Genomic DNA, 24058 nt, shown 5'->3' with positions numbered 1-24058 from the left:
CTGAGATGGGAGAAGAAACAGCTAAACAGTTTTAACAGCCCTTGTCTCACAAAGACTAGACACTAAAGTTCTACATGATCTGAAAACAGGTTCCAGATTTTGAAAAAGTAGCAGCACTGGTTAGACTCTAGCAGTTGTCAAAATAGCTGATGCAAGGTCATATTGAATTAGCCTGGAAAGATCGTACAATAATTGAGTTTTTCAGCTTTCTCTCCACGTTAACAAAAACTTCCTGCCAGAAACAGTGCCAGCTTGGTTAGTTTGTTAAAATACCCGTTGAGGAAGCAGTTAACTAAACATAGAAGCAATTAAGAAAATACTTCTTGCCTACTGAACATTGGATCATATTGTAGGATATAATTTTTCTCCTGACTTTTACTTACGATTTTTGGACAAGGGGGAAATTTACAAGGTTTTTTGATTTAATGAAATAATGGGATGTTATATGGTATCAAATTCTTGTACTTTGACCAGCAGTAATGAGAAGCATTGAAATGAAATGAAACATACAGGGTGGATTGATTTAAATGAAAATGATTTAAATCATGGTTTTAAATTTAGTTTAGCATTTGTACTTTTTAGTTATTTTCCTAACGAAGGGTTGATTCTAATTGGTTGGTAAGGATTAAAACGTTCAATTGCAATTGAATGTAGCATCTGCATTAAATTTGGTGCTTTTTTCTGCTAACCAAGAAGATCTTTTATAGCTACACACATTTATTTAAGCAGTTGTATAGCTTAACTTACATTTTATTCAGATGATTAATTTTTACATTTTTATTATGTTAGAAAATGTTTCTTATTTACTAGGTGATTTTTTTTTTACTTATGATTTGTCAAGGTCTATTTGGATGGAAATTTAAAATTTAATTAAAATACACAAAAGCAGCATTTTAAAATTGTTTATTAGTTAAATAAAACTAGCTGAAATGTGCTGGGTATGTAAGAAAAAAAGATTTATCAAATTTATTAAAACATGTTTAAAACTAACTGATATATTAAACAAAGTATTATCTTGTAGTTAGTGAATTGAACTGCTTGTTTCTAGGTCAACATTTTCTTCAAGATTTTAGAACTAGTAAAACTCATCCTTTCGCACCTAATTTTTATTCATAGGTTGGAGAGGAAAACAAGGTTTCCTGCTTTTTCACCTCCCAGTTGGTTTCTTAACTCTAATTGAAATGAACAGTTGATTCAACCTAAATGAAAACATAGTGTCTGCATCTGCAGAAGAGCTACTATTGTCAAAAACTGGTTTAGCACTTCAACCAGTGTTGGTTCCAGGTGCTTAGTGACTTCCACCAGTTTAGTGGTCTGACTTTCTTTAAACTGGGCAGCAAACATGTACGGTTACTATTTTTTAAATTAATTTAAATGATTTTAGTAAATTTAGACCTTAAGGTAGATTGTCGTAGTTTCAAATTTAATTTTAATTAGGTTTATTTGAAACAATGTATTTCATTTAAATTTAAGAAGTCCAGTTGAAATAAAAAATGATTGATTTTTATCCCATATTGAAAACATACAACTTTCTTACTGTTGGAGGCTTGCAGTCTTTTTCTGTCTGGTATTGTGTGTGAGAGTGAGGGAGAATGGTGTGGTCAAATGTTTTGCTTGGATGAGAGGTTTTAGCCAAAGCTGATTGATCTACCATTCAATCCAAGCTGATTCATCTACCACCCTAATGGGGTCTTTAAAGAGCAATTTTTAATTTTAGCCTAGTACACAAGGCCTTATGTATTTTACTGAAGTTTTTTTAAAAAGGAGCTAGTAGATATGGAAAGAAAAATGAGATCTCCTTGCTCTGTGGAAGCTTGTCCTCAGAAAATCCTTATGATTTTGTGTCCCTTTTAAGCAGGATAATACGTGTAAACATTACCTGCCATACAACACTCAGAATCAGAAAATAATCAATCTACCAAATTATGGAAATATGACTGTCAAACACATGCGACAGTGCTCCCATGTAATAGGAAAATATAATGCAAGAAAAAATATTGCCAGCAAAGTGAGCCTACTTTGTTAAAAAGAAAAGGAGTACTTGTGGCACCTTAGAGACTAACCAATTTATTTGAGCATAAGCTTTCGTGAGCTACAGCTCACTTCATCGGAGCTGTAGCTCACGAAAGCTTATGCTCAAATAAATTGGTTAGTCTCTAAGGTGCCACAAGTACTCCTTTTCTTTTTGCGAATACAGACTAACACGGCTGTTACTCTGAAACCTGTCAGCTACTATGTTAAGAAACCTTAGTGCGTGTTAAGGAATTGATGTTGGCCAATTCCAGAGGGAGGCCAAACTTGTCTAACAAAATGCTGACTTTCAGCCAGTGTGTGTGCAATTTTGCACTGACTTCTTTCTTTGATAGCAGGGTTTCTTTTGTTGTAGCAATACAGAGTCAAACAATGGACCACTTTTTTCGCTGATGTCCTTTTAAGTCTACCCTTCAATTGGGAAATCCTGGTATGTTTTAGCCCACAAATGTTCTTGTTTTCTTCCTGTGCCACCTGTGAAAATTAATGTAGAGTGTCGATGCCCTCAGTGAGTATCTTTCAGCCTTGCATCAAGTACCTGATATTATCCAGGGTGGTGAGGTGGGAAGAAGGAGAGAGTCATTTTGTTGACTCACTACCTACTGTAGGAGAGCTTCAGGCATGCATGTGGGCTGGTAGGAGCCACTTTTGCAGCAAGTCTTGTGGTTTCCTGTCAGACTGGGGTTTATTTTTTGTGCCTGATTTCTTCCTGCTGCTGTCTGAGAGTTGTGGAAAATGTTTGGCTGTCAGTCTTACACTACCTTGAATGATCTCTTACAGTATGTACTAATTAGTTATGCTAAACAAAAAAGTTTACTTTTGGTTGTATTGTGAGTTCCTGATATTCTAGTATTTTTTTCCTTTTTAGGCCTTTATATTTGTAGCTTCAGAAATGAAAAATTTATACTTGATTGTGACTTGCTGTTCTCCAAATAACACTGGTCATGCAATGAATCAAAAACCACTTTAATGTTTAATATCTTGCAAACCATAAATGTTAGAAATGAATGCTGTTCACAAGGGGTTCCTAAATTCTTTCTATCATGACTCCGTTCTTGAGTACAGAAATACTTGTAACCCTCTTATTGGGCTCTTGTAACAATACATTTCAAAGAATTGAGTCAAATTTTGATAGTACCATGGTAATTTGTAACTCTCACTTTTGGTCTGTAGATTAATTTGTATTATGCTAGGCAAAGTACAAAAATGAAAGAATGGTCCCTTTTCCCCGAAGTGCTTATGGTCTAAATACATGAGACAACGAGAGACTATGACAGACAGACATGGGAGGCTCAAGATAAAAGTATGACAGTCATGATTCTTGTATTAAGCAGTGTCTAGCCATTGTTGAGTCTTTGGTAAGAATCATAGCAGAGGCAACTTTAATGAGAGATTTGAAAGAGGATAATGTAGCTTTGTGGCTCTTTACAAGGAGTTCCTCTCATGGATAAGGGATGGCATGGGAGAAAGTGCAAAGATATTTAGAGGACACTGATGAGTGATAAAGGGACTAATGGATAATAAAGGCTGGTAGTGTTGGTAGAATGGAGGGAAAGGTCTTCAGTAGAAACTCTTGCTGGAATAGTAATATTAATTATGGATGTGATTTTTTTTTTTGGTTTTTTTTTTGGGGCGGGGGGGGGGGGGCACTTCTATGCCGGGAAAAGCCCTGGTATAGATTGTTATACCACAAAAGCACTTTTAAAATGGTATAATTTATTTTGCTCAGTATAAACTATACTGTCAAAAGCACCTTTTTTTGCTTATTAGAGCTGCATCTATAGTAGGAGAGGATTTGTCAGTGTAGTTGCCCCTTTTCTAGTGTAGACCAGGCTGAAGTAAAGGTTGATGGCAGAATACATACCATTATAAGAAATAAGTAGGATGAAGTTAAGCCCCAAAGAGCCATAGGGCTTATCTACACACAAAAGTTGGTTTTATTGCTTTAACTATACCGATATAGTTAAAGTGGTATAACTCCCCCATGATGGGCATGGTTATAGCAGTATAACCTATTCCCCTTTTTGTACGGAATAAGCTGTACTGGTATAAGGTACCTTTTTACTAGTATAACGTGCCCATGCTACGGGCTGTACCTGTAGAACTATTGGTAAAAAATCACACCAAACTGACATGTTATATTAGTATAAAAACTGTGTAGAGTAGACCATGCCTATGAGTGGGAAAATGGAGAGAGTGGTACGTAATCGGAGGTATAATTCAGGAAAATGGTCTCTGTAGCAATATTTGATTATATGGGGATCAAGATAGTATTTGTAAAGCTGGAAAGGAGGAGGTTTTAATGGTCAAGAAGCAAGATGATGTGAAGTCCTGGACAAGCAGAGGGCAGAGAAAAAGCTGGATCTTGGATGCTATGGAGGAAAAAATATTAAAATGTAGATACTGCTTGGATGTGGAGTGCTGCACTAATATGCTAAGTAGTTGAGTTTGCTTGGTTAGGACCTTAAAAAGGGGTGTTTTGTTCCTTTGCCAGAAGAAATCTAGAAAAATTCCTCTTGCCTTTTATACCTCATCAACAATTTTAATGGCATGGGGAAGTATAGTGACTACCATTTTAGTTTGAAAACTGTTGTATTAGTGATGACTGCCCTAGCTGAGTTTTCATTATTTTTTATGCTCACCTTGGGTTTTCCGTGAGTACCATCAATGAAACCTGCATTTAAATTAGACAAAAGGAAGATAACTAAGGTTGGCCACTGGGTGAGGGAATTGTCACAGCAGGATGCCCAGTTGAACTGGAGGTCCTGAACACACAAAAAATCCTAAGTGGAAATTGAAAAGGTGTGGGTTTTTAAAGGCTTATTTCAAACCAAACCATCAAAAAATCATTCTGAGATTGGCCCTAATTTGGTACCCGTTGGTCGTAAGAGATAAATAATTGTACTTATTCTATTCAGGAAAGTGATTATGTAAAAATGGCACCTGTCTTATAGAAGCCATTAAAACAAAAAAAAAATGTTAATCCAAAATTCTAGTGATAACCTTTTTTCATACTGACAGGTTTCAGAGTAACAGCCGTGTTAGTCTGTATTCGCAAAAAGAAAAAGAGTACTTGTGGCACCTTAGAGACTAACCAATTTATTTGAGCATGAGCTTTGAGTTGTAGCTCATGAAAGCTCATGCTCAAATAAATTGGTTAGTCTCTAAGGTGCCACAAGTACTCTTTTTCTTTTTTCATACTATTGCCATATTCCAGTTGGGGGTGGGGAATGGATTATTCTGTCCTCACAAGAGATGATCCCTCTGGGTTACAGGTCAGACGTATTAGCTGGGCAATATGGGGAAGATTGTTTGAACGCTGCATGCTGCACCTATTTTGTGGATAAATTTAGGACTTCAGTTTCTGAGGCTGCCAAATTGTCGCCACTTACAAACAAATTCACTTAAAAAACAAAGTATTTCCAGATGATCAGTCAGCCACAACTTGGCTTTTTTAGATAGTGTTTAAATACTTTTTACCATCTGAAATTTGGTTTCACTGCAGACGTAGCTTATTTTCTGCTTGTGGGCTGACCCTTTGATTGTAAACTTTTCAACAATATGCTGACATCCTTTCCTACATTCGATTTACCCCATTGCAGCGTCACCTCCATTAGCAATAAGACCTCTACATCTTACTGTTACTACTTGCTTACTAAATAAGACCAAACTACATCTTAACTTTTTGAATTAAACAAATACTAGAGAAAAATTGTAAAACCACAAAGGGTAGGACAGTAATTCCTAAAGAGAACAAGTCGTTGCTTCAGGATTAGAAAACTTCTGTGTTTCCTTTATATTCCAGTAAGAACTATCTAATGTAGTCTTCTACTTTACAGATGATGACTTTGATCAGTTTGATAAGCCTGGTGCGGAAAGGTCTTGGAGAAGAAGAACTGGAGACGATGACTGGGACAGGTAGTTAACATTTTTTCATGTTCAGACATTGAATTACATTGCTTTAGTTTAGTGGAGTGGCATTTTGTATTCTAATCCTTAAAACAGTGCAAATTCAGATACTAATGAAGCTGTTGGCAGCTGTGTGTCAGCGGATGCTAAATGTTGCCAAACATATACCTGCCTTGACAAGTCTGAAGGCATGAACAGATACAATACAGCATAGAATAGATTTTTAAATGTTGGATGTATGTAACTGTTTTTACAGTCAGCTTTCTGACTACACTCACCTTCTGAACCACTGAATATTTAAAGCTATTTTAGCCAGTCTTTGGAGGAACATGCCGTAAACAGCTGATAACTCCTGTTAAAACTTGTGATCTTTGGCTACTGCTTTTAAAAAAAATAAATTCATGTCTTTAGTCTGATTCATTCTTTTTTTTGGCAATGGGGGTCAGGATGGGTGGATTTCTTTTAGATTTTCTGTTGAAAAATATAAAGCTATTGAAAAGATCTGAAAGTGTAACGAAACTTAGGGCTTGTCTATACTGGCAAGTTTCTGCGCAGTAAAGCAGCTTTTTGCACTTAAACTGCAGATGTATACACACTGCCAAGCCACTTTGTGCGCAGAAACTCCTCAATTGCAGTGCTGCAAAAAAGCCACCTCAAGAGTTGTAAGGCTATTTGCACAGAGGCTCCAGCATTCTATTGCCAGTGTAGATACTTGATTGCTTTCTGCGCTGTAATTGGCCTCCGGAGCTGTCCCATAATGTCTCAAGTGACCGCTCTGCTCATTGTTTTGAACTCGGCTGCCCTGGAGATGTGCGCTCCTCGCTTTTCAAAGCACTATTTCTGACAGCAGTTGTGAGCAGTTGCATGCTGTGCTGATCTGCTCCAGGACACAAAGCAAACCATTAATGTGGAATGCTGGTGCTGTTGAACACAGAGGTGGGTGTGTGTGTGTGTGTGTGTGTAAGAGATTGCTGTGCAGAGCGCCCCGGGAGAGAGGCGGGGGCTGATGTCTGGGTTCCCCCTGCCTCAGGACTGGTTGTTTCCTGCCACTGTCTGAACTTCCAAGACAGCATGCTGACACACTCTGTCCCCCAAAACACAGTCTCTCTCTCTTCCTCCCTCCATATGTGCACACACTCCCTGTCTCACGCTTCCCCTGCCCCCACTTCAGTTGAAAAGCAGCTGGCAATGTAGTAGGATGCCCATGGAACAATGGGATTGGGAAACTGAATCATGTGATGCTGTTCCTGCCCCATGAAGGATTGCAAACCCTTCCCAAAGCACCCTGCGGCCAGTTACACAGTTGGATAGCTACCACAGTGCACTGCTGTCTTTGCCTTTGCAAGAGCTGCTAATGTGGATGCACTCCAGTGTCACAAGGCACACAATGTGGACATGCAACAGAGATTTAATTCCAGCCTTTTAATAAAAGTGGTATAACTTGCAGTGCTGAAACTTTCCAGTGTAGATATACCCGTAGTTGGAAGGCAAAGGTATGTTCTTTTGTATTGAGTCCTACAATCCAACGACACTTGTCAAGCTATTTGCCAAAAAGGTTAACACTTTCTTTTGCAGACATTTAGTATAGTGAAACCGATGTAGAGTCTAATCAAAGTCCCTAATTGATTTAATGCTTTTGTCTGATCTTTCACTCAGTTTACAGTACAATTTTTATCAACTCTAAGGGTATGTCTAGGCTACAAACTTCAACAGAGCCACAGTAATGGGTTGTGGTGTACTGTGCTCTATCTGGCCCTGCAGTTTGGGGGCCTGTTACAAATTATGTGGTGCTTACTGCACATCTATCAGTATAACACTGACAATGCACCTATTAATTTTATGGTGCTTTCTGTACATTTATGATTTAGGCTGTTTGTGACAACTCATAGGATCAGTGACAGTGTACAATACCAGCTGTGGGGTTGCTTTCACTACTTTAGGCATTCTGCAGCATGTGTTGGGAACTAATAAAGATGAATTATTTTCCAAACAATTCAGTTTTATTTACTAATGAAAATACCTAAAAATAACTCTGTGTAAGTTAAAAGCAGATACATTAAAACCTTAATACATTTATGGAACAGAGCTTAAAGAATAGAAAGGAACATTCATTTCCATTTTAGCTACACATGCATCAAGCGTGACACTCACAGGTCACTGTATGTATATTGTCCTTAATGTCTGCCAGTGTGGAGCGGTAGGGGAAGGGGAGACGGCCCTGGTGCCATGTGGAATGTTGTGGGAGGGGGGTGCAGGGAGGTGCTATATTGGAGTTCTCTATGGACTGAACAGGCAGGTGAACCTGGGATTGTTGAATCTGTAGGTCTGCAAGGGTCTGCAGTATCCGTGTTTTCTCCTGGAGAAGTCCCATTACTTCCTGGTGCATCTCCCTCTCCTTTTCCTGCTGGGACTCTTGAGCTTTTCTTCTGTCCACTCTTTCCCTCTCTGTACAATCTGCAGTATTCATCTTCCAGGCCCTCTGTTCACTGTCTGATGCAGCATTGGCTCGCAGAACATGTCATCCCAAGTCCTTTTCTTTTTCCTCCTTATCTGGCTCAGGTGTTCTTTGGGTGTGGAAGGGGAATCACCCAACAGCAGCAGCCACAGATAAAACGCACAGAGGTACTTTATCATTATAGTCACAAATGGAAAGCAAAAGATAAGATTTGGAACCACCTTCCCTAAAATTTTAAACAAGACATGTTTATTGGACAGTTCTGCTTCAGAGTACTTGTGCTCAGCAGCTGTAGTGAGTATGGCCTTTCAGGGATGAGAGAAATGAGGAGGGAGTTGCTCCGTGGCATGAATTTGAGTACAGGGCAATGGCATTGAATAGTGGCAGCATTTTCCATAGGTGGTGGTAATTTTAGCTGATATCTCACTCATGAGGGTAACAAAGGCACAGAGAGCACAGTTGCTGCAGGCATCCCGAAGCCACCCAGGCTCGTATGCTGTTAGTCTGTTTACTGCATTGGTGCGATCTATAGATATTGTTGATTGGCGTGGGAAAGTGTCCTACTGCAGAGGAAGAAATAAGGCAGCTCTCCCTAGAAACCTCTGGGAGAGGATTGCTGTGTACCTCCATGGAAGCTTCATCGAGATCTCTCAGAAGGATTCAAAGGACATTCTCCTGAAAGATAAACAAAGTGTTTCTCATGCCCTCCACCACTGGCCTAACTTTACAGGGACATAAAAAGCAGATAAATGTCTAGCTCTTCGTTGTACCACTACCTTGTCTCGTACAACTAGATTAAAGAAAAGTCGATAGCTGTGTCTTTCTAAGTTGGGGGTGCCATCACTGTGATGGGAAACAAATTTACACATTTAACCAAGGTTTCTTCCTCTGCATCAGGCTTGCCTATGCTTGACTGGACTGCAGTGGAGTCTCAAACAGGTCCTGGCCTGTGGTTGCATGTCCCCCTCCTCTTCCTCCTCCACTTTCTCCCTATTCATGTCGGGGGCCTGTGACTTGGGCTCTTCAGAGGTATCCACGGTGGTGGTGGGGTCTCCCCCCAGGTATTGCATGCATCTCTTTGTAAAAGTGGCAGTTCATGACTCGGCACTGAACCAACTCTTTGCCTCCCTGTCCTTCTCATGTGCCTGCCGCAGTTCCTTCACTTCCATACGGGACTGCTGCTGCTCTCTGTCAGACCCTTTCTCCTGCACTTCCTGTGCAATCTGCTCATAGATGTCCATGTTTCTACTGCTAATCCATAGCTGTGCTTTCACAGCCTCGTCTCCCCACAGACCCAGGAGATCCAGTATCTCCTGTGTACTCCAGTCTGGAACGTGGAGCCAGCTGGGCAGTTTCACACAATGATGGAAAGTTGCTCGGTGTGCTTGCCAAGATGGACAATCGGGGAAAAGGCATTTCAAAATTTGCGGGGTTTTAAAGGGATGGGGTGTGTGGCTTCCGGCCACCGTAACCAGTGGGCAGTGGAATTAGCAATTGTGACCAGTGCGGTTAGTGTTGAGCATTGTGAGAGAGCTCCTGGAGAACTGTTAGGTTGACATAGGTAATTCAGTGTCTACACTTGTGCTACATTGACCCCAGTACATTGACCATGGCTCAGCGCTGCTCAGGCAGATGGTGTTACTATGTCAGTGTAATGGAAAGTTTACATTGGTGGTAGACATTTAAGTGTAGACACATGCACAACTAGGTTGACGCAAGACAGCTTATGTTGACCTAACTTTGTAGTGTAGACCAGGCTAAGCAGTTTCATCGGATCTATTGCCCTGTAAGTGCAGCAGTTATCACCTACTAACTTTTTACTTGCCTTCCAAAGTAATTGTTTCCCCTTCTGCTGTTGCTCAAGAGAGGAAGGAGGGGAGTTGTACTCCCTTGTGAGAGAAAAGGCAAGTAGGAATCCAAGGTTTCCCATTTTGCTGCCTTTGCTTTTAATAGATAGTGAAAAGGAAAGGAGTACTTGTGACACCTTAGAGACTAACAAATTTAGTAGAGCATAAGCTTTCGTGAGCTACAGCTCACTTCATCGGATGTAGTTCACGAAAGCTTATGCTCCAATAAATTTGTTAGTCTCTAAGGTGCCACGAGTACTCCTTTCCTTTTTACGGATACAGACTAACATGGCTGCTACTCTGAAACCAGTAGATAGTGAGATCTGATTTTTCACTACAGTTTACTTCCATTGAGAGTGATTAGGTGACCTTCTAGAGGTTGGCCAGTACTCCTTCCTGTCCCACCCCACAACTGCCACTGTAACTGCAGGGTTTTAAGAAGCACTGTGCTGCTATTGTGATGAAATGAGGGCATTGTTTGCCATGAGCTTCTTGTTACGGTAAAACTCCACTTATAATGAAGCTTTTTTTTTTTTTTGGTTAGAAATGCGGAAACACTAATTTTTTTAGTAAGGAGTTAAGGCATATGAAAATTCAGGTTTTGAGGCGAGCTAGTCCATTTCTTTAAATGTAAATAGCTTCTTCATTGTGCTTCATGAATTTATTTTACTTCACTTTATAATTTAATTTCTGAAGCAGTAACTTACCAGTATTAATTGAACAATACAGTTGTGATCGGCTTTGTTCGTACAAATTGGACATTTTTAAAATTGTAGTTACTACCAGGTGTTTATAATTTTAAGATTAACGATACTATTTAGTCATGAAGGCAGTCACAGATTCTTCCCTGACTTCTTTGGCTTCAGCTCTCAGAGGCTGAAGTTTGGGCTGGGGCCATATGCTCCTGCCCTCCACCCATCCCGCAGTGGTGGTGGGTCTTGTGCTGTCAGTCCCCACCACCACCACTCCAGAGCCTGCACCCCCAGCCGGAACCCTCACTCCCCTTCTGTACCCCAACCCCCTGCCCCAGCCTGGTGCAAGTGAGGGAGGGAGGGGAGATGGAGTGAACGGGGGTGGGGCCTCAGAGAAGGGGCAGGGTGGGAGCAGGGCCTCGGGGTGTGGGTTTTTCGTTTTGTGCGATTAGAAAGTTGGCAACCCTAACCCCCCTACGCGTCGTCATCTGGTAGTTTTGATCATCTCCCATGGCTTCTACCTTTTTGGGTCGCTACTTGGCTGAACCCCATCCCCCCACCGTGAAACCCTTTTAAATTCTTAGATCACCTTATCCTTCCTTGGATATTGGAGCATGGTAGCCAGGAGCTGGAGCACCTCTGTTACTTTGGAAGAGATCTAGGGAGCAATCCAGAATGCAAAACAAGACCAGGTTCTGGAAAATTGTTTCCCATTAGAATTTTAACAATGCTTTTTTTTTTTTTTTTTTTAAACACTTGCCTCCTTGATGCGGTTTGGCTTTAAATTCTACTGGATCCATTTCCTTTACAGAGGTCTGTGCCTCTGTACAGAAAGGGGCCTAATTTCTGGTCACTTTACTAGGGGTGCACAAGACAGGTGCCTCCTAAACCCACTCTTGTTTGATATTGCTACTGAACCTTTAGCAATCAGTTTGTTAATATACGGGTATTCATGGGATGAAGTTTGAGAACAGCAAGCATAAATGAATGTTGTATGCTGATAATCCCTTCTTATTTATTGCTGAACTGAAATCTCTTCCTCATCTTTTGACATTCTAAGAATATTTTTTGAACATTGTCAGGCAGTAAAACTACCTTATCCTTTTCTAAGGGCTGCTTTTGGTACCAGCTTTAGTCCTGGAATTTTCATTGGGTTTCAGCTGTGTTGAAATACCTATTCCATATTCCCAATCAACTCTCAGATCTAGCAAGTGTAAATTGGATCTGCAGCTAGACTTACTGGCAAATAATTTGGAAAAATGTCAAGTGCTTAACCATTTCACTATGGGCTTGATTAAATATTAAGATGAATGTTCTACTTTGGTTGTTACCTCCCTGTTTATATATCCCAAACTTACTTTACTGTAATTTATGGGCTGTTACTGATTTCCGTTGAGGGAGAAGGTAAGAAAGCCAAGTTTTCTTTTCAAGCTCTGCCTGCCAGACATCTAAGGGTAGATTCTTATTTCTTAACACTAAGGCATATTCTGAATCCTTTATGCAAACTTTCAGAATCAGGGCTTGGAGAGCCTAATGTTGACGCTTACGGAATGGGAACTTCATTTCCTTCCTATTGTTGTGTTTTGGGATCTACATGCTACTGTCTCTTCCCCTTGTTCTTTATGCCACTGGAAAGATCTGGGCAGATCTAGCAAGGCCCTAAAGTTTCTCACCACATGCAAAAGTGGTTCTTTGGGGCAACCCAGAACTTAGTTATGGGAGAGAGGTTATGGGCAAGTCTACGCAACAAAATTAAGTCAACTTAAGTTACCTCAACTTACAGCCACTGCAGTATTTAAGTCTGTTTTTCATGTCCACACTATAATCTCTCTGTCGGCGGTGTGCATCCTCACCAGGAGTGTGTCCGCTGATTTAACTGTCAGCATGGGGCATTGTGGGGTGCTGAAAGCCGGAGTCCTGCTGCCTGGAGCGCTGACAGCTGTCAGGCAGCAACAGGCAACGTAAGCAACACAATGTCTACACGGACACTGTGTCAAGCTAACTACATCGACCTAAGCACTACTCCTCTCGCAAAGGTGGAGTAAAGTCAGTGTAGTGGGCGACTTACATTGGTGGGAGCTACATTTTAGTGTAGACGCTTAAAGAGAGGTTGATGTAAGCTGCCTTATGTCGACCTAACTCTGTAGCGTAGGCAAGGCTTATAATGAGAAAGGAGTGGCATGAACAAAAGCATTCAAACTCTCCCAGCTATGAACACATCTCTTCAAAGGGGAGGAGTCTTTTTTTCCCCCAGGATTTCTCTTACCCTCCAAATGCAAGTTCTCACTCTTCAGCTGTTCGTACTGGGTCTAATGGACTACCAGGAATGTTAGCTTCTTTGTGCCTCCTTAGTTGCTTAATCAAGAAGAATTACAGAGGTGAAAGGCATGAAGATCTCCACATGTAGGGAATTGGATTTGAGTATTTCGATTTGACTGTCTTTGGAAGAATGGCTTATAAAAGACTCCAACATCTTGAAAACATCCACCCTTCCTTAATATAGAAGTTTAGTGCTTGTCCCTTGCATAATGTAAACCTCTTTCCTGAGTAGTCATATTAATGTGCTGTATATTTTAAATAAATAAAATAAAATAAAAAGCGTTGTGGATTCAGTAACAATTCTGCTCTGACCATTATTGAAATTACTGTATACAATAATTATTCCAGAAAAAAATATATTTTTCTTCATGTGTGTGATATGGGTACTCTTAATATTCACTTATATTTTCCAGTGAACTTGAAGATGATTTGCTTGGAGAGGATTTGCTTACTGGTAAAAAGGTAAGAAATAAGCATGTTTAATGTATGCCTAATAATTCATTACAATTTTAAATGTGAACCTATATTTTACTCACAACTCATGCTGTCATGTTATATAACCATTTATAAATCATCAAGGATCTCCTATTTATTTGGGTAAAATCAACTTAAATACAGAAATCTGAAACAAGCTCAAAACAATTCTTGCAGTCCACTATGAAAGACAGCACAAACAATAGCAGACCTTTTAAACATATACGTATATCACAATCACCTAGATCATCTAAACAGTAAACGTGGTTGGAGAAATTCCAACAGCAACTTTCAGTGAAAAAAAAACCTCATTTGTCAAAATTGAAACGTTTCGCAGAGATGATTCAATTTCAACTAAGTTTCTCTGGACCCCAGGGCTTTCAGTGTCTGTGACTCTGGGGCACCCTGCCTTGCAGATTGCTTCATTCCCTTTTGCAGAGAATTTCTAAATGTTTTGGTTTTGTTCCACATCAGAACCAATCCTTTGTGAAATGGAATTACTGTTCTCCACCGAGTTCTACTCACCAGTCCAGAGAGAACGAGGAGTACTTGTGGCACCTTAGAGACTAACACATTTATTTTGCCCACAAAAGCTTATGCCAAAATAAATCTGTTAGTCTCTAAGGTGCCACAAGTACTCCTTGTTCTTTTTGCTGATACAGACTAACAGGGCTACCGCTCTGAGTCCAGAGAGGTGGTTCTTAACACCAGTTTCTGCTTGGCTTATTCTGTCACTTAAGCAGTGCAAAAACAACACTTCCCTGATGCTACCCAACATTCCTCTCTTCCCTTCCTGTGGGCTGGCCTACGCTAAAGCTGTAAGTCGACCAAAGTTACGTCAACTTCAGTTACGTAAGTTACATAACTGAATGGGACAGAACTCCCACACCGCGCTGTATCCACAGGAGACGCTGTCCCTCTGACCTACCTTCTTCCTCTCAGAGAGGTGGAGTACACATGTCGACGGGAGAGCGCTCTGCCATTGCAGTAGTGCTGATTTAGCTGTAAGTATAGACAAGCCCTGAGACCCATTCCAACAGTTCTTTCTTTCTTGATTCCTCCCAATCTGAGATACCAGTGCAGCTTCTACAACCAATGAACTGCAGCTCTTCTCTATCAAGCATGCACGCACAGGGTAGGGGGAAGGTAGGCAGCAGCCAGGGCTAATAGCCACTCCCACTTCTTTCTGTGCATGGGGTAACTACTAGGCAATGGCTTTGTCCTTCTCCCAGTAGGAAAATCCCTAATGTCAGTTACTGGGGGATAGATGGTACTGAAAGGTCAGATCCAGATGGAGGACTGCAAGAAGAACTGGACATCTAGGGATCCCTGCATCACAGACTTCTGACTCCTGGAGAGAGAGAGAGGGAGACCCATTCCCAAAACCAAACTTCCTGTGATGGGCCAAAAACAGATTTTACTTGCTTCAGCAGGCTTACTCTGTCTGCTGGAGAGAGTGGGGCTTCTCTTCATTAACGATCTGGAGGATGGCATGGATTGCACCCTCAGCAAGTTTGCAGAGGACACTAAACTGGGAGGAGTGGTAGATAGCTGGAGGGTAGGGATAGGGTTCAGAGTGACCTAGACAAATTGGAGGTTTGGTCCAAAAGAAATCTGATGAGGTTTAACAAGGACAAGTGCAGAGTCCTGAACTTAGGACGAAAGAATCCCATGCACTGCTACAGACTAGGGACCAAGCGGCTAGGCAGCAGTTCTACAGAAAAGGACCTAGTGGTTACAGTGGACGAGAAGCTGGATATGAGTCAACTGTGTGCCCTTGTTGCCAAGAAGGCTAATGGCATTTTGGGCTGTATAAGTAGGAGCATTGCCAGCAGAACGAGGGACGTGATCGTTCTCCTCTATTCGACATTGGTGAGGCCTCATCTGGAATACTTTGTCCAGTTTTGGGCCCCACACCACAAGAAAGATGTGGAAAAATTGGAAAGAGTCTAGCAGAGGGCAACAAAAATGATTAGGGGGCTGGAGCACATGATTTATGAGGAGAGGCTGAGGGAACTGGGATTATTAAGTCTGCAGAAGAGAAGAATGAGGGGGGATTTGATAGCTGCTTTCAACTACCTAAAAGGGGGTTCCAAAGAGGATGGATCTAGACTGTTCTCTGTGGTAGCAGATGACAGAACAAGGAGTAATGGTCTCACGTTGCAGTGGGGGAGGTTAGGTTGGATATTAGGAAAAACTTTTTCACTGGGAGGGTGGTGAAGTACTGAAATGGGTTACCTAGGGAGGTGGTGGAATCACCTTCCTTAGAGGTTTTCAGGGTCAGGCTTGACAAAGCCCTGGCTGGGATGATTTAGTTGAGGATTGGTCCTGCTTTTGAGCAGGGGGTTGGACTCCTGAGGTCCCTTCCAACCCTGATATCCTATGGTTCTATGAATAGGAAGAGAAAATAGAAAAAGAGGAGGCTACTCTGTTAAATACTAAGAAAACAAAATTAAAAAGAGAAATTGTTTTCTGAACATTTTCCTCACAGCTGGAGAATAGATTTTATGATATAACTTCATGTTAAACAGACCTCAAGTACCACAGGCAAATCTGGCTCTCTTTGGGTGCATTTTTAGTGGTTTTCACCATAAATATTAGTTTAATTCCATTCATGATGGCATTTGTGGTTAGTTCTTTTAAGACTGTAGGAATAATACCTAGATAGGAAATCCTTCCTATAATAAATTGGTGAAAAAACATCTCTCAGAATGGTCAGAGTTAGACAAATATGTTAATCCAAATATGAATAAATTCTAATCCATCATACAGGCAATGCAGGATTTCTTTTCAAAGTTACCTACTTACTCCTGGGGGAATTCTGCACCACTGCGCAGTGCAGAATTTTGCAGAAATTAAGTGCGTGCAGAATTTCCTTTTCCCCACAGAAATGGGCTGCAGTGCGGTTAACTGCCACTAGGGGCTGCTGGACCCTGCAGACCCCATCTCGCACATAGAAGAGACTGCCAAGGGGAGGGGGAGGGAGCTAGAGAGTTCTTGGTAGCTGCAGTTCTCAGCATGCCCTGAGGAAAGGAGAAGGCAGAGTGCAAGAAACTCCATGCAAGCCTGGGACTGAGCATCAGGTTTCTCTCCCTCTGGATCCCTGGACTCGCGGTGTGTGTCTGGGCTGGGGGCAGGAGCCCCACAGCTGGGCTGTGGGGGAGGGAAGGGGACAAAGAAACAGGAACTGGGTTGTCATAGGGGTTTCTTTAACTCTCTACTCCTGGGGGAGTTTTTGTGTGTGTCTGTATTGTTACAGACATACTTGCTGACAGGTATTTTGAAAAAAGAATTACCAAAAAAATTGAAACTGGTGTGATTGTGCAGTGTTGTTTCGACAAATAACATTTGCAGAGGTTTAAAATATTGTGCGCAGAATTTTTAATTTTTTGGCACAGAATGCCCCCAGGAGTACCTATTGTTGTGCTTTGTGCAGTCTTATTTTAAATTTTTCAAGTGGCAGGACTCCCACCACTCTGTGAGATACTGTTCAAGAGCCTAATAACAAATCTTTTGGGAAGTTATTTCACTGATATTAAACCTAAATTGGTTTCTTCTTAATCTCAACCCATTACTTATAGCTAAACCCACCTTTGTATAATTTTTAATGCTTTTACTACTTTGAGAGGATGGGAATACTGTCACTTAGCCAAGCTATGTGTAGTTAGCTCTTTTTAGTTACAGAGTAACAGCCGTGTTAGTCTGTATTCGCAAAAAGAAAAGGAGTACTTGTGGCACCTTAGAGACTAACCAATTTATTTGAGCATGAGCTTTCGTGAGCTACAGCTCACTTTGTTCTGGTTTTACTTGGATTTAAACTTTGAGAGTGGTCAGTTTGGATGAGCTATTGCCAGCAGGAAAGTGAGTTTGTGTGTGTATGGAGGTGGGGGGGGGGGTGAGAAGGCCTGGATTTGTGCTGGGGGTGGCCCACCTTGATTATCATGTGCATTGTGGGGAGAGTGGTCGCTTTGGATGAGCTATTGCCAGCGGGATAGTGAGTTTGTGTGTGTGGTTTTTGGGAGGGGGGTGGGGGGGTGAGAGAACCTGGATTTGTGCAGGAAATGGCCCAACTTGATTGTCATGCACATTGTGTGGAGAGTTGTCACTTTGGATGGGCTATCACCAGCAGGAGAGTGAATTTGTGTGGGGGGGTGGAGGGTGAGAAAACCTGGATTTGTGCTGGAAATGGCCCAACTTGATGATCACTTTAGATAAGCTATTACCAGCAGGACAGTGGGGTGGGAGGAGATATTGTTTCATATTCTCTGTATGTATATAAAGTCTGCTGCAGTTTCCACGGTATACATCCGATGAAGTGAGCTGTAGCTCACGAAAGCTCATGCTCAGATAAATTGGTTAGTCTCTAAGGTGCCACAAGTACTCCTTTTCTTTTTAGTTAGTCACTCATTGTTACAGATAAATAGAACAGTTGATAGCACGGCTAGCAAACTGGAAGCAGTTCAGAGAACGGCAGCAAAAATTACAGGTTTCAGAGTAGCAGCCGTGTTAGTCTGTATTCGCAAAAAGAAAAGGAGTACTTGTGGCACCTTAGAGACTAACCAATTTATTTGAGCATACGCTGTAGCTCACGAAAGCTTATGCTCAAATAAATTGGTTAGTCTCTAAGGTGCCACAAGTACTCCTTTTCTTTTAGCAAAAATTACATAATTCTGAGTAACTTTTTTATCTTCTTTGAACTCCTTCCTATTTGTCCATATTTCTAACCTCTCTAGATCCTTTCCAATTATTTGTCTCTCCCTAGTTAGTATCCTCGAGAAATGGCAGTAACATGATGTTCACTCCCACCTTGGGGCATGCTACTAGATTATTTAAGTTGTTTATAAGAAGGCACTTAATACCAACTCTTCTGATACTCCTCTAAACACCTCCCCCACCTCATTACATTGCTGGTTGATCATTACCTTTAGTTTGTCCTTCAGCCAGTTTTCAGTCCCGGTGGCAGTGTTGAAATCTAAGCCAATTGGAATGAATTTTCCAATTTTCATGAGAGACTATATCGAATGCTTCACTGAAATTTAGGTTTCAGAGTAGCAGCCGCGTGAGTCTGTGTTCGCAAAAAGAAAAGGAGTATTTGTGGCACCTTGGAGACTAAAAAATTTATTTGAGCATAAGCTTTTGTGAGCTACAGCTCACTTCATCAATGCATCCGATGAAGTGAGCTGTAGCTCACGAAAGCTTATGCTCAGATAAATTTGTTAGTCTCTAAGGTGCCACAAGTACTCCTTTTCTTTTTACTGAAATTTAGATATGTTGTCTTCTACATCATTCCTTTCATCAGCTGATTATAGAATTCTTTCAAAAAGCAATCAAATTTGACCAGGCTTTTTCATTGTCAACATGTTGCTTATTGCCAGTATTCTTTTATTGTAGTGTTTAGAGAACCTTTTGCTTTGCTTTTGTTTCAGAAATACTGTGTTTTAAAAAAAGTCATGAACATTTGTTCTTGTTTTATTATAATATAGAATCAGTCAGACTTGTCAGATGAAGAGCTGAATGATGATCTTCTACAGAGTGACAATGAAGATGAACAAAATTTCAGGTATGTGTTCTTTGTTTTCTAAATGTTATGGATTAATTAATGTTTCACTAAGTTGCTGCTAAATGACATAGGTAAGTTATTAGGGAGACAAGGTGGGTGAGGTAATATCTTTTGTTGGACCAACTTCTGTTGGTGAATGTGTAAGCTTGAAAGCTTGTCTCTGAGCTCTCCTTCAGGTCAGGGAAGTTACTCGGGCCATGTCTACGCTACAAAATTTTGTTGACGTAACTTATGTCAGCATGGAGCCATCATAATTATTAAATCGCTTGTGTGTGTGCACACTTGGCTCCTTATGTTGGTGGTGCATGTCCTTACCAGGAGCACTTGTATCGTTTGTATTGTCAATGTGGAGCATTATGGGATGGCTCCTGAAGGCTAGTAACAGTCAACATGAGCAGTGCTGTTTCTACACTGACACTGCATCAATCTAATCACGTTGACCCTGACTCTACGCCGCTCAGGGAGGTGGTGTTACTAAATGGGCATAGAGAGACGCTTCCATTGCCAGGAGCCAAATTTAAGTGAAGAAGCTTCCACAGCTAGGTTGATGCAAGGCTAGGTTGACCTAACCTTGTAGTGTAGACCAGGCTCTGAGGTGTCATAGCTAAATACAAGATGAAACAAATTGTTAGGCATAAAGAGTTAGCACATGCTGCAAGAGACAATTGAAGGTGAAGTGGGCAGTTAATACCTTTGCATTCCTAGGACAAATAGGAGTCCATGATTTCTAATGTCTAGAAAAGTTATAGATTTAAGCTCCCAGGCTCACTTTTTGGTGGTGTTATGTAGGTTTCCTGTAACCTACTAGCCCTCCTTTGTCCCATGACTGCAAAAGTGTTAACTGTCCGCTTCACCTTGAATGGTCTCTTGCAACATGTATTAACTCATATGCTAAACAATCTGTTCAACCTTGTATTTAGCTGTTGACCCTCTGAGTACCTTTCTTGGACTGGAAGAAGAGTTCTGCAAACTCAGGCTGTCTCTACACTGCCACTTTCAGCGCTAAAACTTTAGTCGTTCAGGGGTGTGAAAAAACACCCCCCTAGCAACAAAAGTTTGAGTGCTGAAAAGCGCCAGTATAGACAGCGCTTTATCGCTGGGAGCAGTGCTGCTGGCAATAAAGCTACAACCCTCTTTCGGGGTGGTGATTTTTTTATCGCCGGGAGAGCTCTGACCCGGCAATAAAGCGTGACTACACTGCTCACATCACAGCGCGGCCAGTATAGACATACCCTCCGAAGCTTGTCTCTTTCCCAACAGAAGTTGGTCTAATAAAAGATGTTCTCTCACCCACCTTGTCTCTCCAATATCCGGGGAGCAGCACAGCTACAATTACACTGCAACCAGTAGGTATTCTCACTGACTTTTAATGGAGTGCTAGGAATCAGGAATGCCAGATATTCAGGTAATCATTGCACGAGTAATTCTATATAGTAAAACCTGTTCATCAAAATCAATCCTTGCAAAAATTTCCATGTGCCAGAATAAGATAGTATCTGAATTATTTGCTTTGAAATGCTTTCCCTTGTATATGGATATATCCATGGCATTTTTTTTGTATAAATCAAACATGTTTCTACTGTATTTATGGCTGAGAAAGCAATTATAATCTTATAATTGCAGTGGTTTGTAAAACTATCCCTAAAATTATTGCTTGACCTAAAATTGCTTATTATTTGTTTTCAGCCCATCATTTAAGCATATAATTTATGAGCTATAAGACATTTCAGCTATTGAATCTTAACTTTCAGTTAACGGGTTTTTGTTTTTAAATCATTGATATCAGCACAAGTCCTGTTTCTCCATCCCCCCTCCATCACCATTGTAAGCCATGTCTCCTGCAGAACCCCAGGAATGCCCCCTTAACTTCAAGAAGTTATCTGACATCCTCTGAGTCTGTGGAGGGTGGCTCCAAATGCATGAAATTTGAATTGAGGACTGTGTTGTTGCATCCCTTCTTGCACCATGCAGTACTGAAACTTGTACAAAGGCTTTAGAGCTGAACAGTCACTCCCTGCCATATGAATGTTCTGTGGTGGTGTGTGTCCCTAACTCACTATAGCTGTTTGAGGGTACAGGCTAAAGGGGTCATATAGTCCAATACAATATATCTGACAGCTTGGAAAGCTCAGTCTAGAAGACAAAATGGTGTCTGTCCTAAGATTGAGTAAAATCAGATCCAACCGCTGGTGTAGGCAGTGTATGAGTACCTGCACCAATGGGAGAACCCTTCCTGTCTGTATACGTGGTGTCTTCACTGAAGCGCGCCACGGTAGCATTTTAGCTGTGCATAAGCCTTGATTTATATGAACTCTTACTTTTCTATCTCTGGCAGCTGTATTACTGTTACCCATGGGGTGAATGCTTTTGCTGCTTTTCCCTCCAACTTCCACTCAAAAGACCTCCAGTCTGGGGCCAATTTGGTGTGCAAACAACTTACAAATCTGTTTAGATCGTGTGGGCCCAAATTTTGAGGAAGTAGGTCCCTTTTAAGGTAACTTGTAGAATTGTAACATGAGAAAGGAAAACGTTTTTAAAAGTACAACACCCTTCCAAAAACATTTTTCAATCAAAATGTTCAGCAGATCAGTAATGGTGCATTTCAAGTAAATGCAATTTAAAACATCATACTTGTGAATCAACTTGTTTTCCTACTTTCTCACCAAATCTCGAGTTGGAGATTGATTGTTTTTTAGGTGGTTTTGTTATCAATCGTTGCAAATTAAACATCAAAACTTAAATTCTAACCTTAGCTCATAAGAAGGATCGGAGTTTTCAAATAATTTCTTTAATACTGTTTTTAGGTTCACACAAATTCTGTTATTGACATAAGAGAATTTTTTTTAAACCTCCACAGGTCACCTTTAAAAGACAGTTCTTGACTGTATAAATTGTATTTTTTTTTCTCCGAATAAAAACTTAAATCTAGCACAATAAATACAACAATCTAAATTCAAATTGATTGTTTCCTGTCTATATTAATGTAGTATTAAAAAATGATTTAGTAGCTTACTTGGAGGCATTAGAAAGCAGATGCAGTTGAAATCATTTTGTTTGTTTTTGTTAGTCTGGGAATTAAAATTGAATCCAGTCTGCTTGGTTACCGTGCAGGACTTCTGCCAGCCTGACCTGTTAGACCATCTGGTTGGTTTGATTCCCCATGTCAAATAATCTGCAGCTGGTGATAAGCTGTGGTACAGTATGCATTATGAGTTTATGGCATGCAGTCAAGTTGATGTGCAAGCTATATTTTTGCTCAATAAGTTAGAATACAAGTATTTGTCTGCTCCATTGTACTAAATCCTCACAAATGTACTCAATTGGTATATTTTCAACTTTGGTCTGAATCTTATCTTTTTCCCCCCCTTCCACTGCAGTTCTCAAGGTGTCACAGTTAGTCTTAATGCTACATCTGGCATGGTTACATCATATGACTTCTCTGAGAATGCTAATGATCATTCAATAGAACATGAGTCGGAATATGACCAAGGGGAGGACGAAATAGCTTATGACAAATCGGATGAACCTGAAGTATACTCTCAAGAGTACACAGGGGAAGGACAGTATGAAGGCAATGATGCTGAGCTGACAGAAGACCAAATAGAATATGCGGAAGAACAGGGAGAGGAAGAAATTTACAATGATGAAGTGCTAGACCTTGAAATCAATGAACCTCTAGATGAATTTCCAGTGAGTTTCTTTCTATTGTATCTCCAAAGATCACATTGCTTCACGTGCATCGTTTTTTAGACTGATTTGAAATCTGTTTACTTCCCTAGGGAGGGGGAGAAATTAGACCTATTATCACTGTCTGCCAGTTTCTTTATCTAGGCTGTGACAAAGTTTGTGTTGACAGCTTGTTTGGCGGTAGGTAATGCTCCTTTGTCATGCTGGAAGGCAGTTGAGAACCATGACCTTGAGGGTTGTATCCTTAAGGAAGAAAACAGCTTTGTGTGGTGGAGATACACTGCCAATTGTTAGAAGTACTTAATGCAAAAGCTTTTATCCAGGCTTTAGACAAGATCTGATAAAGTCCTTCCAAGGTGAAAAGATTATTGACCTGCTAAAGACATCTTTAAGGTGCTAATATTCCAAAGTGATTGATGTCCTGCTCATTCATCCTTTTTGTAACTGAGAACTGTCTAAATCTGAATAAAGAGATTGGAGGTTAGTTCAGAAAATGTCACAAGCATAATTTGATATCTTTTAAGCAGCATACAGAAAAGCATGTACTGATTTTAATTGCAAGTGAGTATATTACATAATCACAGTTTAAACTTCATTCATTTAGTAAGGAAAAAATCTGCTTAAAATATCGGCTGACATATTCTGAAAGTCCTTTGCTCTCTTTTTTTATTCATGTTTGTACAGCATCTAGCATAATAGGTGCTTGATCCTTGTTTGGGCCTTTTAGACAACACTTACATACAAATGAATAATAGCTATATACAATTAGTAGAACAACTTTTTAAAGAATAATGTAATATTTTATTTTTTCATTTTTAAAATAAAGATGGATATTGTCAATATAGTGCCATGGGGCAGATGGCACTTCAGACAAGCAAATATTCCAGATTTCCCTCCAAAGAATTTTTAAAATCTAAGGGCGTGATCCTCATCCCACTGAAATTAATGGGTTATTTGTTGTGGCAACAGCGGGATCACACCATATTAGTTATCTGTGTTGCTGTACAATGTTGTTAATATAATATTGTCAGTAGCATTAAAGGCCCTACAACTCTCCTAACAACGAGGAGTCCTTGTGGCACCT

The 24058-nt window shown here is 40.5% G+C and overlaps 1 protein-coding gene across 3 annotated transcripts in view; it reads left to right on the top strand.

The window, feature by feature from the left end:
* RBM33 (RNA binding motif protein 33) overlaps positions 1-24058 on the top strand; it is a 145473-nt gene that overhangs the window by 4139 nt on the left and 117276 nt on the right. For all 3 annotated transcript variants that reach the window (XM_048837598.2, XM_048837597.2, XM_048837599.2), the window contains exons 2-5: positions 5871-5949; positions 13667-13715; positions 19211-19287; positions 22665-22977. In XM_048837598.2, coding sequence (XP_048693555.2) covers positions 5871-5949; positions 13667-13715; positions 19211-19287; positions 22665-22977 — 518 coding nt within the window. The remainder of the gene's footprint in view (positions 1-5870; positions 5950-13666; positions 13716-19210; positions 19288-22664; positions 22978-24058) is intronic.

The sequence above is a fragment of the Caretta caretta genome, chromosome 2 (genome assembly GCF_965140235.1).
Source record: "Caretta caretta isolate rCarCar2 chromosome 2, rCarCar1.hap1, whole genome shotgun sequence".
NCBI lineage: Eukaryota > Metazoa > Chordata > Testudines > Cheloniidae > Caretta > Caretta caretta.
The sequence above is the reverse complement of the archived record's forward strand: the minus strand, read 5'-3'. Positions and strand labels throughout refer to the sequence as shown.